General features: G+C 32.4%; 1 protein-coding gene across 3 annotated transcripts in view; it reads right to left on the bottom strand.

Annotated features, from left to right (window-relative positions):
* Window positions 1-8,476: 8,476 nt before the first annotated feature.
* The window catches only part of LOC134271920 (beta-arrestin-1-like), a 32,776-nt gene continuing 25,537 nt past the window's right edge, over window positions 8,477-15,715 (bottom strand). For all 3 annotated transcript variants that reach the window (XM_062754150.1, XM_062754148.1, XM_062754149.1), the window contains exons 8-13: window positions 12,490-12,574; window positions 12,141-12,213; window positions 10,726-10,872; window positions 10,384-10,470; window positions 9,768-9,908; window positions 8,477-9,358 (exon numbers count right to left, since the gene is read on the bottom strand). In XM_062754150.1, the coding sequence (XP_062610134.1) occupies window positions 9,265-9,358; window positions 9,768-9,908; window positions 10,384-10,470; window positions 10,726-10,872; window positions 12,141-12,213; window positions 12,490-12,574 (627 nt within the window). In that variant the 3' untranslated portion in view covers window positions 8,477-9,264. The remainder of the gene's footprint in view (window positions 9,359-9,767; window positions 9,909-10,383; window positions 10,471-10,725; window positions 10,873-12,140; window positions 12,214-12,489; window positions 12,575-15,715) is intronic.

Genomic DNA, 15,715 nt, shown 5'->3' on the forward strand with positions numbered 1-15,715 from the left:
AAAATAGGAAACTGCCATTTTGAAGAGCGACACTCAGCACTGATGCTCATAACTATTTCAAAATAATTATTTTCGACAATTTTTTCTTCTAGAATTATTAAATTATACCTAAATCATCTATATCAACTGAAACCGGCTTGAAATTTTACTGTATACCTGTTTTACAGACGATATATAAGTCAGGTGTGAGAAAATAGGAAACTGCCATTTTGAAGAGCGACACTTATCCCTGATGCTCATAACTAATTCAGAATAATTATTTCCTACGATTTTTTAATCTAGAATTATTGACTTATACCTAAACCATCTATATCAAGTAAGACTGGCTTGAAATTTTACTGTATTCCTGTTTTACAGACGATATATAAGTCAGGTGTGAGAAAATAGGAAACTGCCATTTTGAAGAGCGACACTCAGCACTGATGCTCATAACTATTTCAAAATAATTATTTTCGACAATTTTTTCTTCTAGAATTATTAAATTATACCTAAATCATCTATATCAACTGAAACCGGCTTGAAATTTTACTGTATACCTGTTTTACAGACGATATATAAGTCAGGTGTGAGAAAATAGGAAACTGCCATTTTGAAGAGCGACACTCAGCACTGATGCTCATAACTATTTCAAAATAATTATTTTCGACAATTTTTTCTTCTAGAATTATTAAATTATACCTAAATCATCTATATCAACTGAAACCGGCGGGATTTTACTGTATAATTGTTTTATAGAGGATATATATAAATCAGGTCTGAGAAAATATGAAAGTGCCATTTTGAAGAGCGACACTTTTCACTGATGCTCATTGTTCATAATTATGCGTGTTTCTCGTTATTCATCTGCTAAATAAAAACTGGTTGATAAAACTTATATATATTTTCAACTTATATTTTGATAAATTACAGATATCTAAGGTTTGTTACTAGACTTCAGTTCTCGGTTCACCTCCGTTCACACCTTTAATTGGTATCAAATTATCAATCGTCCATGGGGAGCTGTGTTTGTTAGTTATTAACATACAGGTAATTTTTGACACCTGTCTGAGATAACGCCCACGGCGTGGTTCACACCTATTATTAATTGACTGAGGGACTGTGGCATGTTTTTTTCTTCTTTTTTTAAATACAAGTATCTGTTCAATTTACCGCGATTAAATGTGTAGCCGTTTATTCTCCATAATATAGAAATTTAAAAGATCATTTACTAATTCTATACGAGGTAAAAAAAATGAAAAGTTTTAAAATTTTAAAATTTTATTTGTCTTGCCTTCTTTTAAGATTAAAATAAACAAAGAAAACATAAAAATCTACGACTTTGGATACTATTACCATGGAATTAAATTCAGCGGGACACCGCTTCGATTTGAAGCGACCGAAATCCCTCGGCATGCGCAGAAGCCAGTGCTCAGTGTCGCTCTTTTCCCTTTTTATTCTATTAAGAGCGACACTGAGCACTAGCGACAGTTTTCACGGTTACACCGGGATTGATTCTCGGTCCATATTTTTTTTTTTTTTTTAAATACCCCCTTTTTTTTTTTTACTAAATGATAGTATTCAGCATGTGAAATGAAAAATTTATGAGGTTATAAAATCATCATTACACTGTGATAAATATTCCATATAAAAAAAATCTTCTACACACATAATAAAGAATAAGCAATCAAATCTTTATATGCATATTGACATACATGTATTTTATTTGCTTCAGTATACATGTATACATTTAATAATTCTACAAATTCAGTCAGGGGGAGCCGACTTTTTCCCTAAGCGGGGGACACGAATTCTCTGAATACGTGATATCGCGAGTACCAATAAGTACCTCACAGTTATCTAACTTACTACCGCTCTTTAGCGGGGGAGTCGAGAAAGGTCTAAATTTCTGGGGCACATGGCATTGTTTACAGTAGTGACAATCGAATGATTCTAACAATTTAAGGTCGAAAGCACAATGTTTTGCCAGATATTGAACGCCAAATAGTAGATTGTCAAATAAGGAAAGTTTAGAATATTTTATCTTCTTAAAAATGTGACGAATTTCAATGAAAATTTAACGAGAAGAGTCCGCTTCGTTAAAAATACAGTGCTTTAAGCAGTTCCGGATTTTAAGCAGTTCCGTATAATTTTAATTAAATAATTAAAATTAAGCAAACATAAATGTTTCTGTTTCTTATGATTCTTTACATAAATGAAGCTTTATGTATTGTCCATACTCTGGATGACATAGCGAGATCAAGAACTCCGTCTATCTTACCGTGTCCAGGCTTTTTGTTTACAACCGCAAGCGCTTAAGTGACGTTGACCGACATTAAACACGTGCTTTCTTGAAAGTAAAGACGTGCTCTGAAACTGTGGTAAGGTGTGTATTTCATTTAAGATATGTGAATGAAACATTGATGTATCTTCTATCTCATGAAATTTCGGTTTCGTTAAAATACGGCGTAAATCCAAAATAAAGAGCAATATTCACAACATCCCATTTTAAGCAGTTCCGAATGAACCATAAACGGGGTTGTCTCAAAAGAGCTGGTAAAACAAACAAGAGAAAATACGTAAACAAAAAGTCAGAAACATGAATTTATTTTACATTCAGAGTTTTATCATAAATTATGTTGATTTTAAAAGGCTGAGAAAGTATTATTAATTTCAAAGTCATGGCTTTAAGTATCTTTCTCTCTCACCCATATAGCTTCTCTCTCTCTCTCTCTCTCTCTCTCTCTCTCTCTCTCTCTCTCTCTCTCTCTCTCTCTCTCTCTCTCTCTCTCTCTCTCTCTCTCTCTCTCTCTCTCTCTCTCTAACACACACATGCTGTTTACAGAAGATACTACAAATTCAAAGATCCTTAGAAGAAAATACATATAAACAAATTAATATAATTGAATCGAGAAACTGTAAAGAATGAACAGATCTCATTAAATATTATACAATGTAGAGTCTATTAATTTTTTTTCAATGTTTGCTATATCTAATATATCACTGAGTCCAAAGAACTTAAAGTAGTCAAGGGAAAAAAAAAGAAGAAAATGTCCGAAATCAAAAGAAAGCAAGAACTTTATGAAACCACCAATGAAACCAAAAGAGGGTTACTGCTAATTACAATGTATGTAGCAGGCCTTCTGATAGCTAGGTCATCAGTGTGCCGAAAGTTTTATCAAATTCTTTTTAGACAATCCTGGATTAAAATGGAGAATTTTTTGCAGAGGTTAATAATGTATATTACACGCAAAATGTATAGTGTTTGTCATGTCCGTCATCTGTCCTTCTGTCAATCTGTGACACTTTGTGTTAAGCCCAGTTTCAAAGAAATTTTTCAAGATATTTTTATCAAACTTCATTTGCTGACACATATAGTGAGAGGTATTCAACTGCTTAAAGATTTGTTTTTACCTTGACCTCACTTTTTTTAAATTTGCAGCTTGCTAACTTTCAAACCAAAAAAACTATTCAAGATATTTTTGTAACTTATACATAATTTTAAATTTGGTAAGAATTTATCAACTGTGTGTATTTTTTTTAAAAACTGACTTCCCCTATGGCCTTCAACTTTCTCATCTACTGTGTATAAAAATGATTTATTTTGAAAGTACATGTACTCAAGTTTAACCTTTTCTTCAAACTTCACACACTATATAAAGCAAAGTTTCATGTGCATTCAAATACAATTAAGTGAACTGGTGAATTATATGTTGGGCATTTATGTCCTATTCCTCGTTTTTTGTATGAAATGAACAACAATTCCTTGATTAATTATTATATTATTTATTTTGATGATTTTTTCTAGTTTTTTCCAGTGCAATTTTCTGATTTTTATGGGTTTTTTTTATTTTTTTTTTAAATATTTGATAGTTTATTTTATCGTTAATAAAGTTGTTGAAACATGATCTTTTCTTCTTTATATATGATATAATTGATATTCCATTTTCGAGCTCAAGTCTTTAAAAAAGTGGGGGAAAATATTATTGTCCCTATTAACTTAAGATCTGATCGTTAAAAATGAATTTTGAGACGACCTCTGTTGTTACAACTATAAATAACAACGATAGGTGGCGAAAACCGGAACTACTTGAAATCATCTAAACTGCTTGAACTCCAGCATATTTTAATTGGAAAACTTCGATTATAAAGTATAATGTTTTAAACAAAATATTAATGTGGCTTGAAAGAGTAAATAAAGGACTACTTATTTCAATGTAGAAATCAAACACAGGTCCTGCATAAATAATTTACCGAGTGTTTTTCCCGTTACGATCCGGAACTGCTTAAATCACTGTATCATTAAAAATGTAACAAATAAGGATTGGCTCCTCTCAAAAATTTATTAGGCTGGTTCAGCGATTGTTTAGCAAGGCATTTCACCAGGATTTTTTACTTATTTGTCCTTATAAATTCTACATTGATCGTTCTTGCATTGTATTGAATAGCACATTTTTGCCCCCAGCCAACAGACGTTTCCTACCTCCATCGCGAAAGAGTTCCGCTAAGTTAAATAATCGCGATATCAAGTATTAGCTTGTTAATATCAATGTGCTGAGGGCAGACCCTTCCCTCTTGATACTACTTGAACACCTCACTTGGTAATTTACAGTTATTTTGATCGACTGTTTCTAACGTTATTAAAAAACAAGCCCTCTTTCCGGTCTTCAACATTAACGGTCCAATGATTCATCAATTTACTTTATTCATCCATTCAATAACACCCGTTAAGGCATTAAGTGTTATACATGTACAGGGGTAACTGAGTAGTGCTCCATGGTCAGTAGAGTTCAGCTATCACATCGAGATTGGCACAAAATTAAAAATAATAAAATAAAAACTTTTAGTTTTTTAAAAATATAAAAGGAGGGACGTATGTATGTCCATAAGAAAAGTTTCTAGAGTCATATTATCCACTAACAATGAAATCCAGAATATCATCTGAAGTGCGTGCATATTTGCTAAACTGCAAATGGAAAGCTAAAATAAAGTAAAGCTTCTTATGTGCGATTAAAATCTAACTAGTTATGTTAGAATACGCCCAAAGATAAAGTTTTTTTCATAACTGTAAATAATATATACTCTAAGATTTTTTTTATTTACAATGTACAGTGGAAATAAATATTTTATACAAGGGAAAGAATCATCGGTGGTTCTATGCGTACGTACGATGCACGCGCATATATGATTTCTCTCGTTAATAAAAATACAGATATATTTTTCTGGCAAATCAATTGTTCAAGAATCTTCGAATAAGTGGTAAATATCACAAGTTGGGATTCGAAGTATATTTATTCAAATTATGTACGTAAATTTTGGCAATTTCGGGAATCCAACGACATTAAACACTACAACTTATCAATTTTTCAAATATACACACTGCTTCTCTGGGGTGGTGGAGAAGGAAAGAAAAACATTAAAAATAAAGAAAGAGAGCCAAGAAAATGGGGAGAGTGTGAGTGATAATCCAGTAAAGAGAAGTAGTGAGAGTGTGGGGATAGTAGAGTGGAAGTAGGGAGATAGAGGTGTGAGAACATTCTTTTCTCTTTCCTCACCCTCTTTCTCAACTCCCACTTCTCTCTCTCCATTCCTCTCTGCACTTTCATTTCACTCAGAGAAGTGGGGGAAGAGGGGAGTGACAGTGAAGAGAGAGAGGAGTGGGGAGAGCTGTGAGAGTGGGGAGAGAGTTATGTGAGAGGAGAGAGGAGAGAGAAAGGTGTGTGAGAGGAGAGAGAGAGGTGCGTGAGGGGAGAGAGACAGGTGTGAGAGTGGGAAGAGAGGTGTGTGAGGGGAGAGTTGGAAGAGAGGTATGTGAGAGGAAAGAGAGAGGTGTGTGAGGGGAGAGAGAGGCAAAATATGGAGAAAGATGGCAGGGGAGAGAGGATAGAAAAATAGCCATTTTTAACTGCATCTTATCATTATTAAGAAATCTTTTTCTGTAGTTTGGTCATCTGCACAATATCCAGCAGTTGCCAGTATGGCACAGTGGTTAAAGCGTCTGCTCTAGAGTCGCAAAGAAAGGAGTTGAGCCTTGCACTATGTGTTCAAATCCACTGTGGAACATAGAGACTGGTCATTCAGATGGGATATTTAAACCAAGATCCCATGTTGCAGTAGGTGTTGGCATGAAAAAGATCCCCCATTGCTCAATGGCCATGAGTGCCGAGTAAAAGACAAAATTGGCAGTTCTCCAGTCTCCACCGGCAAGTGGTGGCATCTCCATAGGAGTGAAAAATTCTTGAGAGGTACATGAAACAACAAACATTAAGCATCACATAAGTATTTTTTTCTTGATTTCTTTTTACTCACATTGCCAAGCCAGGGACTGGGGCTGAAAATTTAAACTCCTTTCTCTGCAATTTTTACTGTATGACTGCATAGATGTCTAAGGACTTTCTACCAAAAACATCTTTTTTTAGGTTTAATGTTAATGAGTAGTTTTATTATAAGCTGCAATTCACATTTTTGTACAGATGTATCAACTTGCAGCTATAGAATCTATGTCTCAAACCTATATGAACTCAAATGACAGGTGCACACCTTCAAATGGTGAATAATGAGTGTACAGGTTTTGAAGCAAAGTCATCCAATAGTCTCTAAGAACAGGTCCAGACAAATTCACATCTACAGACAGACAGACATGATGATTCTACAATTTATGACCCTGGGTCTCATTTTACAAAAGAACTTACGACTAAAACCAAGATTTCATTTTACTCACAATTTTTTTTAGTTTATTACATTGATTTGAAAATTGTTTTGATCTTTTTAAAAAGAATTTAACAATTCAAATGGGATAATTAATTTTACAAAATTTTAAAATCAATTAAAATTGTTGGTCTTAGTCGTAAGTTCTTTTGAAAATCGTGCCCCTGAGGCAGATGCTTACACCAGAAAGAAGGTACACTCAGTGCATTTCAGTATTTACTTAACAATACAAATGATTAAATTTCAGGACTACTGAACAACAACAAAGCATATAAATATAATGTTGTACATAAATAAGCATGGTGAGGCCTAAGTTCTAATAGGTCAACCAGGCCCTTATCAACTGCTAATGCTGAATATTCTTTGTTAACAGTTTAACCAGTGGTCTAAGTTAATCAAGTATTGAACAATGTTTTCGACTCTTCCTTTGTCAATAAATGTACCTCATAATGCAATTTCTCTATTTCATCACTTAAAGCACTGTACTTCCAAAAAACAAACACAATGTACACAAAACATGTTACATGTGGTATTACGTAAGCACTTTGGAAAACAAAAAAAATGGCTCTAAACATGATCTACATCTGCTATAAACATTTCTAAGCTAATCCCGTATTGATGCTTGAGTATTACAAAAAAATAAATCACCAGTCTTTCTTCTATCAAGTCCACAAAGTTACCGCCAATTTACATGCAGAAAAAAAAATCATTTTCTTTTACACTTTGAATATAAGTCATAGAGATTCCAATTTTCCTCTTCAAATACAATGCATGGTCCTATAAAAAATAATTAAGAGTGAACCCCCAGGTTTAGCTTTTTTGATAAAAAAATTGACATAAGCATACTCGATTCTGGTAGTATTTGGCTGCGCCATATTTAAATCACATGAGTCTTTCAAAAATTTTAGATTACACAATTTGATGTGTGCACAACATCTGTTTAGGCCACACCAATTTAATTTCTTGTTAATTTGGCATCTTATGAAAAAAGTATGTGCAGGCAAGCATTTAAATAAAAGTAATCTTACTTTTTTGTAGGAAACATTTTTAATAGGCAAAACATGAAAAATTTGAGTGGATTATTATATTTTTTTCTACTTTTTTCTGAATTTAGAGTAATCAGATTTTAAATATAAAAAATACAGGGGAAATGGAAAAGAAATTAGCACAGAATTTCCCAGGTGCAGGAAATTGAAGTTAACATTATTTTCAGTTTTGTTTAAATACAAGCATGCAGGTCTAACCAGCAAAAAAAGTGAATTGGCATGGCCTCACAAAGAAGTATGTTGTCAGTTGCCCAATACGTCAGAATCAAGTATTCCATATCTAAGATGCAGATATTTACGATATCTGTTTTTTATTAATAGCATGTTAATTATAGAAATAATTGATGTCAAAAATAACTCTTTTTTATGAATTGATAAAAATATGTATAAAAAGCAAAAAAAATAAAATTTCAGGAAATTCCATAGACACCATATACATACATGTAAGAAAGTTTGCAATGGGGAAAAAATGGAATATATGCCTCATGATATTTTATACACATTTTTAAAAAAAAAATGAGGATTAAACATTTTTAGCTTTGCTTTTTTAATTGGTATAAAAATTTTGGGGCAATGAACAACATCAATAAAATGGGAGAACACATGAGTTGATTTTATCAATTTTTGCATATAAAGGTCAATGTTATCCTCCAGATTTCAGGGAAAATAAATGATTTTTTTTACCAATAAAGCACAATAATTTGAACAATTACGATTCATATAAAAAAAGATTTTTTTGTAATTTAAAATTATGTCAATTTTCTAAACCTTTCAATACAAGCGCTATATAATTTTGTAATAAATATATGTATAATACTAAAAACATTCTTAAGCCACCCAAATACTGAATCTTCTACAATATACAAATATCTGGCTAACACAAACACACTCAAAACTCACACACAAAACTCACTCACGTCACAAACTGAGGTCAAAAGCACCAAAGTAGAAAGGGGCTTATATACTGCAGGATTGGTGAAGTCTATGCCCTATGTATTTTTCGGGAAAATCAGTGTTCAATAAAATTATCTGAAGAAATTTCTAAAACACCAGAATTAGCATTTGAATGTCAAATTAAAAATGCAAACATAAAAATACAAATGCTGAGGGAGACTAAAATATTGTTATTTTTTTCAAACCATTGACATTAACAAAAAGTATAGTATGTGCGAAAAGTGTGAGTGGTCACTTGATGATGTGTTTATACCAAATAACTCTTTTGCTTTCTGCAGTAATGTATGATTTTTATAAAACAGGCTTCAGTAAATGCATTAACCAGGTTTTCATGACAATAAAATATTTATATATATAAACTTCACATTTGTTACTATGACAACACATAAACACACCCAAATCATTCTGCAGTATATCTTGTTATTCTACCACTTTGTGTTCTGAGAATCTTTAAGAAAGTTCTGCAAATTCTGAATTTATCCTGAAAGGTTTAACACATTTTGCATGTGTGACATGTCACATAAAAAACACCCGGTTCTGGCAGATTTTTTTTGTTTAAAATGTAGGTTCAAAGGTCAGCTTAAGCTTCTGTGTCATCTGGATCATGACCTTTTAATCTTAGTCTCGCAAAGTCTTCAAAAATAAAGTCATCATCCTTGTCTGGCTCCACTCCACTACAAAAACAGTAAAATAAAAAATCAGTAATCTTAACAATTAATCACAGGTTAGTCAATATTATTCAATATAAAATACAGATTAATGTGAATATGAAAAAAATAATGAATTGAAAATTTCACATCCATACCCCAACACCAAATTCAAAAAAATTAAGTTTTTAAAAAACACCATCAGGGCATTTATCAATTCAATTAGATAATTCCAGTCAAAAAATTTGCAAAATTAAATTGGAATTTTAAAATACTGTAAAATTAATAAAAACATCCAGGTAAAATGTTATCTATTAGTTATACTCAGATAAAATGCATTTCATGATGAACTGAATTTTCCCCCAAATAGTCTCACTATCATTTGCACAAGACTGCTTCACTGAAAGGGCCCTATTTAAAATAAAGACAATCTTACTTGGTATCAAGCTGTATGAGGTCTGTATCCACCGGCACATTATCCCCCTCTTTGGGGACCACACTGATGGGACGGGAGGGGGGAGGGGATTCTGCTGGTTTGGGATGAGTCAAGGTAAAAGGTAGCTCCACGCACAGGTCCCTGTAAAAACATCCACAGTTCTGACAAAGTCTCACTGAATTTGCAATTTAGCAGATGTTTTTTATGTATTGAGACACAGGATGGCAAGACTCCCCATATAAAAAATTGTGGTGACAAGTAATAAATTAAGAGTTTTGAAATTCAAATTGCAAATTCATTTTTTGTTTTTGGCAGTGCATATGTTGTAAATGTTCAAAAGTGTGTACAGTATTTTTACCTTGTTCTTAAATATGAACTTGAACATCATTAGATGATGCTTCATTCACTGATGAATATTTTTCATGGGAGAAAAAATAATTTTTTTTTTTAATCATGTTCTGAAAAATTGCTGAAATATGATATCTAAATTGACAAGTGGGATGAAAACAAAGAAACATCCATGTGTGTGTTTGCAAGTGTCAAAATGATTAAATCTTCCTTTATTTACAAAGTATTCTTATTTTACAAGTTTATCAGCTAAAGAAGGATAACTCACCCAGATCCAAATCCCAGAATAAGCCTCACTTTCACTTTGTAGGAAACAACAATTCCTAAGTTCTCTTTTTGACTAGATTCAGTCATACTGCAGATCAAAAGGAAAAAAATATTGAAAGAATACAAATGAAATTTTCAACAACAAAAAAATGACCCTTTCTAAAAAGATTTTTTTAAAATTGTTTCAAGAAAAACACCATGCAAGGTTTTCAAAAAACTTGAAAAGATGGCAACTGAAAATTATCTTGTTCCTAAAGATGCCCAAGAATTTTGTGCAAAATATCCTTTATTAATGCAAATAAAATGACTTATAAACAGAGTTATACACATGTATAGTACTTACATTGTTGAACTGGCCAGGTTTGTATCCTCGTGTTTAAGCTTGCCATCTAAAGCTAAGCCCCGCTTGTCTCTATTATTGGACAACAATGGGGTCACATAATATACTTTGCAAAACCCTATCTGACTAGGTTGAATAGGAAAGCCTTCCCTAAAAATACAAGAAAAAAAAATTGTAAGCTTAAAAAATTGGCATTTGTTCAACTTCATCTTTAAATGTACCAGTCTAGATGTGCATTTGCTATCTGCATGCAATTTTACATTTCGTTGTCTTTCTGCATCATAAGTTTTAAGGAGGAACAAAATTTGCCAGGTGAGGGGTTCTAGTTCATAGGATTGTACATGTACAGGTAACTGAGTTGTATTTTATTTCAGGTAATTTCCAAAGCCTGAAGATTTTCCTTTCAGAGATGCCATAAGTTAAGCTACAAATTAACTTTTTTTATCATCCCATGATATGACTAGAACACATTAAAATGCATCTTATTAAAATGTATATTGTAAATGTATTGCCAAAGAATGTCAAAAAATGATTTTTCTGGGGTGTATAAAAAAATACTAGGTTCCAATGCAGGAAAACTGGCATTGAAGAAAGAGAGAGAGATTGCCTTTGCAAACTTTGATAAGATAAAAAGACATCATTGTTTACAAATAACTGGTTATTTATTAATGCCCTCACAAAACAGCTTAAGTCAGACATACACATGGCCACACTGCCTACAATGAGTAATTTTACTTCCAATGCCTCAATCATTATATGCATATACCATCACTATAGGGACCTACTGAATGCTCTTCACACTAATTAAGTGTCCCATGAAAAACCGACAAAACACTATTGAAGCAATTATTGGAAATACTGGTCCTGTTCATCAATCATTCTGTCCTTTCCCATAATGCTTTTGTATTTTTTATATTTAAGTTTTTTATGGTTTGCTTAGTTTGATAAGTAGTTATTATTAAAATCAATAATATTGATTAATTTTATGAACAACAATCAAGAAATGTAAATAGAGCTATCCTGCTAACCAAGGAATAAACATTGTTTTTTTTAATCAAGCTGAAATATGATCTTCTCTGATCCCAAGCTTTTGTTTGTTTATGTGTTGTTAACGTCCTTCTCGAGAATTTTTCACTCATAGGTGATGCCATCACTTGCCAATAGAGGGCTGCAAATTCTGACCTAGACTCATAATTCAGTGACATTGAGCAGGGAGGGATCTCTTTTGTGCCAACACCTACTGTGACACGGGACCTCGGTTTATACTGTCTCATCCTAAGTAATGGTCCCCATGTCCGGCCAAAGATTTTGTAGACAAGTTTAAATGCATTTCTTAATCTATGTGTTTTATCCCTAAATACCAAATAAAATCTTACTATAAATAGAATATAAGTGTATCTGTACTGATAAATACTTACTCGCTGTCAATTTCTGCAACACCACATTTATACTGTGCAGTTGAGAACAAACAAATATCAGCAAATTGACGAACTACAAATATCAAAGACAGGCATGCACATCATAAAAATTCTATACAAGTTATCTCTCTTCAAGCACATGACATAATCTTGACTTCTTAACTCATGCCTTTTCTTAGCAAAGTAAATTAGAGGAAAGAAAAATTATATAAAAATTTGGCAGAAAGTTAAACATTTTATTACATTACATGAACTTGGAATATATCACTTTCTTAAATGGATTTTATTCATTCAATATATTAAGTTTTAAAAGAACAAAATTAATGCATGTATCTCACTTGATACTTACCAGAAATCTTAATTTTTTTAACCGATTTATTTGTATTATTATCCACCAATACATTAACTGCTATGCTTTCTCCATGGTAATATTTCTGAAAGTATAAAAAATGATTTCGTAGACAATATTCTTCATAACACTTTTTTTTTTTTTACATAGCTGCATGAATATCTAGTCAATAACAAAGTACTTAGTCCCCTTTGTTTTTAAGTATCACTACGGTATTATAATTTTCTTTTAGGACACTGTTTTTAACTCTTTTCTACCCTAGGGATATGCCCTACAAAATAACAGGGGAAAAAAAGGAAAGTATTCATCTACAAAACACTAAATGACATGGATTGTCAAAATAAAGACCAATTTCAGGGCAACGATTAAAGAAGAAATTGCTCTTCAGTGGCAAAAAAAGCACTGGGTTTTAAAGTCAACAGAGTGAAATTTGTACAATATTAGAAATCAGTATCATTCTTTAGAATTCTACTAGATGAACTTAAAAATTATTTCCCTTGGAGGTGAAAAAGTGCTACTGAATGTAAAAGAATATGAAATTTGCTGGTAGAAGGCTGAAGCAGCTTGGAGTCCCCCTGTGAGTTATAGTTGGTAATTTCAGCTTTAGGGTAAGGTATCTAGTATTTTGGGACCTTTTTTTAAACATGGCAAATATTTTAACATGATATATAAAAAAAAATTAAATCTCTAATCCTTGGTATATGTATTACAGATCTTTAAAAGACTGACTTTAATTTTATTTTTATTCAATGCTACATGCACCTATTTTGCAAAATATTTCATATAAATTAAGATGTAAACAAAAAATCTAATTATAGCAATATCAGAATATTAAAGCTCGTCAAGTTTACAATAGAGCTCAAAATTGAATATATCAAATTGTTTAATTTAATAATTGCTAAGCAATAAGGATGGCATTCTAAATTTAATTTTTTTTCAAAATTTCTCAAAGGTGGGAGGGGGGGGTCGGTTGCAGGTTCAATGTTTCACTTAGAGGACCCAATTTAAATCCACCAGACCCTCTTAAAATTGGACAATTTAAGGAAGTGCAAGATTATAAGGTCTCAAAGGAGGCTGCATATTGATTTTTTCCAGATATTTACAGAGTTCATGCTTGTGGTCAGTCAAATGTCACAAGTGGTTCGCCTCATCTAATTGGAAACACAATGCAACTACAAATGTAAATAACTTGTCCTGAAAATGAATTTCCCCTACTGTTAAAACGGCCAATGGTCCTTTACATCTGCATGTAATAAAATGGCCACTGAGGCTTCATCAGTTGTCAAAGTCTCTTACGTCTTTAATCCGTCAACTTCCATTTAACGATGATATATTTTTTTTCCCTCCCCAATACTATTAGAGGAAGTATTTATTATTATTAATTCTCACTTATCAAGGATATATATATACGAGGGGTGTTAGAAAAGTTCGCGGACAAGTTTTATTGTGAGCGCGCTATTTCCACGAAACCGGTCAAACTTTGCAGATAAAATCTTTACCTTTTTTCCAATTAATATACAAGAATTTGTTGCTCTCCGATGATTATTGAAAAATATACAGCTTTTTTATTTTGATAAATCTTGCTTCACGGAGCATGCTACATTCTGGCACGTTTACATCACAAAGACTCTTTATTAAAATTAAAAATTGCACAATTGTACCGCAAAGACTTTTATGATATTTTACCTGCCGCTATAGTATTCATGAAACGTCACTGGGAAAAATTTTGAACTAAATTGGAGGGTATATGACTGTTTTATAGCCGTTTTTAACTGATCAACGCTTAAAAACACAGCCAAAAATCGGAACGTCATTTAGCGTCACGGAGCACTGCACTATGTAAAAATTATGTATGCAGACTGGAAAATGTCTAAAAAGAGATTAAAATGTTCAAGATGCTGAATTTCCTACACCTACAAAGGACAAGTTTTCAAATGGTTGTAGCTACATAAGAATGGAAGGATTAACGTTTTGAATGATTGCCTCCATCGATACTTCAATACCCCCGTATCGCATGGACGTTGCGTTGCGCCTATATGGTTTTGCATAGTTTCCATACCTGATCGATTAACTGCATAGACTTTTTTAAAGATCTCAATAATATCTGAATCAGTACAAAAGACACTATATAAAAGAAAAGTAATATGTCTTGATATAGATATTCAATTTTAAAGTAGAAAATAGATAAGAAAAATCTGAAGAAATGAAAGATTTATAGAACTTGAAATCGGGTTGTTCGCCTTACGTCAAGTGATTGCTCCGTGAATTCCATGACCTCATAGTAAAAAACGTTGTAAATTTTCAAGATTTTATTATATATGATTTTTTACATACCAATAAACAAAATGTAGGAATTTATTCAGACATAGGTCATACTTCACAGTACAAAATAGATTTTCCGTAATTCAAAGTGTCCGCGAACTTTTCTAACGACCCTCGTATATACCCTTGAGGTACAAGGCAACAGCAGTGCGTGAGAGCTTTCGGTGGACAATGCCTCAGATTAACACCCTTTAAAAACGCATGATAAGAGGAAACAAGGCCGATTATATCACCAACAGAGATCAATTTACAGATTCCAAACTGGAACAGCTAATCCTAGCTTTCTCCAGGTTTATTTGTAGAACAGAAAATTGGTCAACATAATTATGAATTGTCCTTTCCCTGTGTCTATCCAATATCCCTTTCGCTTTCACCGACATCAAAATCTCAGAGTCATTACATAGATTACTCAGACATATTGAGTGCTGTGTTCAAAGTGGAAAAATTTCAATATATTTACACTGTCTTGACAAGAGCTTAAATGCAGAATTTATTGGTCTTTATAGGTGAACTCACTTTTTATTTGAAGAAATGGGAGAAAAATCTTGACAAGAGCTTAAATGCAGAATTAATTGGTCTTCATAGGTGAACTCACTTTTTATTTTAAGACACATGGGAGAAAAATCTTAATGTCACATAGAAGAGCTATTAGATAAATTGATATATGGGTGTGTGTATAAAGCATGGTCACAAAACGATGATCATTTCCGCACATTTATTGTGATCATTGTGTTGATAAACGAATGATTAATGTTTATAACCTATTTTACATTAAGAATTAAGAAAAGTTTTTCTTCCTATCAGTAAGTTCCTTGTTAAAAAAAGATTTTGACAGCCAACAACAAAGAATACATCCTCAATCAGATGGATTTATGGTAATTTCACAAAATGTAATTTTAAAAAA

The sequence above is a fragment of the Saccostrea cucullata genome, unplaced genomic scaffold (assembly GCF_032062105.1).
Source record: "Saccostrea cucullata isolate Sc308-1 unplaced genomic scaffold, CSIRO_AGI_Scuc_v1 ctg709, whole genome shotgun sequence".
Taxonomy (NCBI): Eukaryota; Metazoa; Mollusca; class Bivalvia; order Ostreida; family Ostreidae; genus Saccostrea; species Saccostrea cuccullata.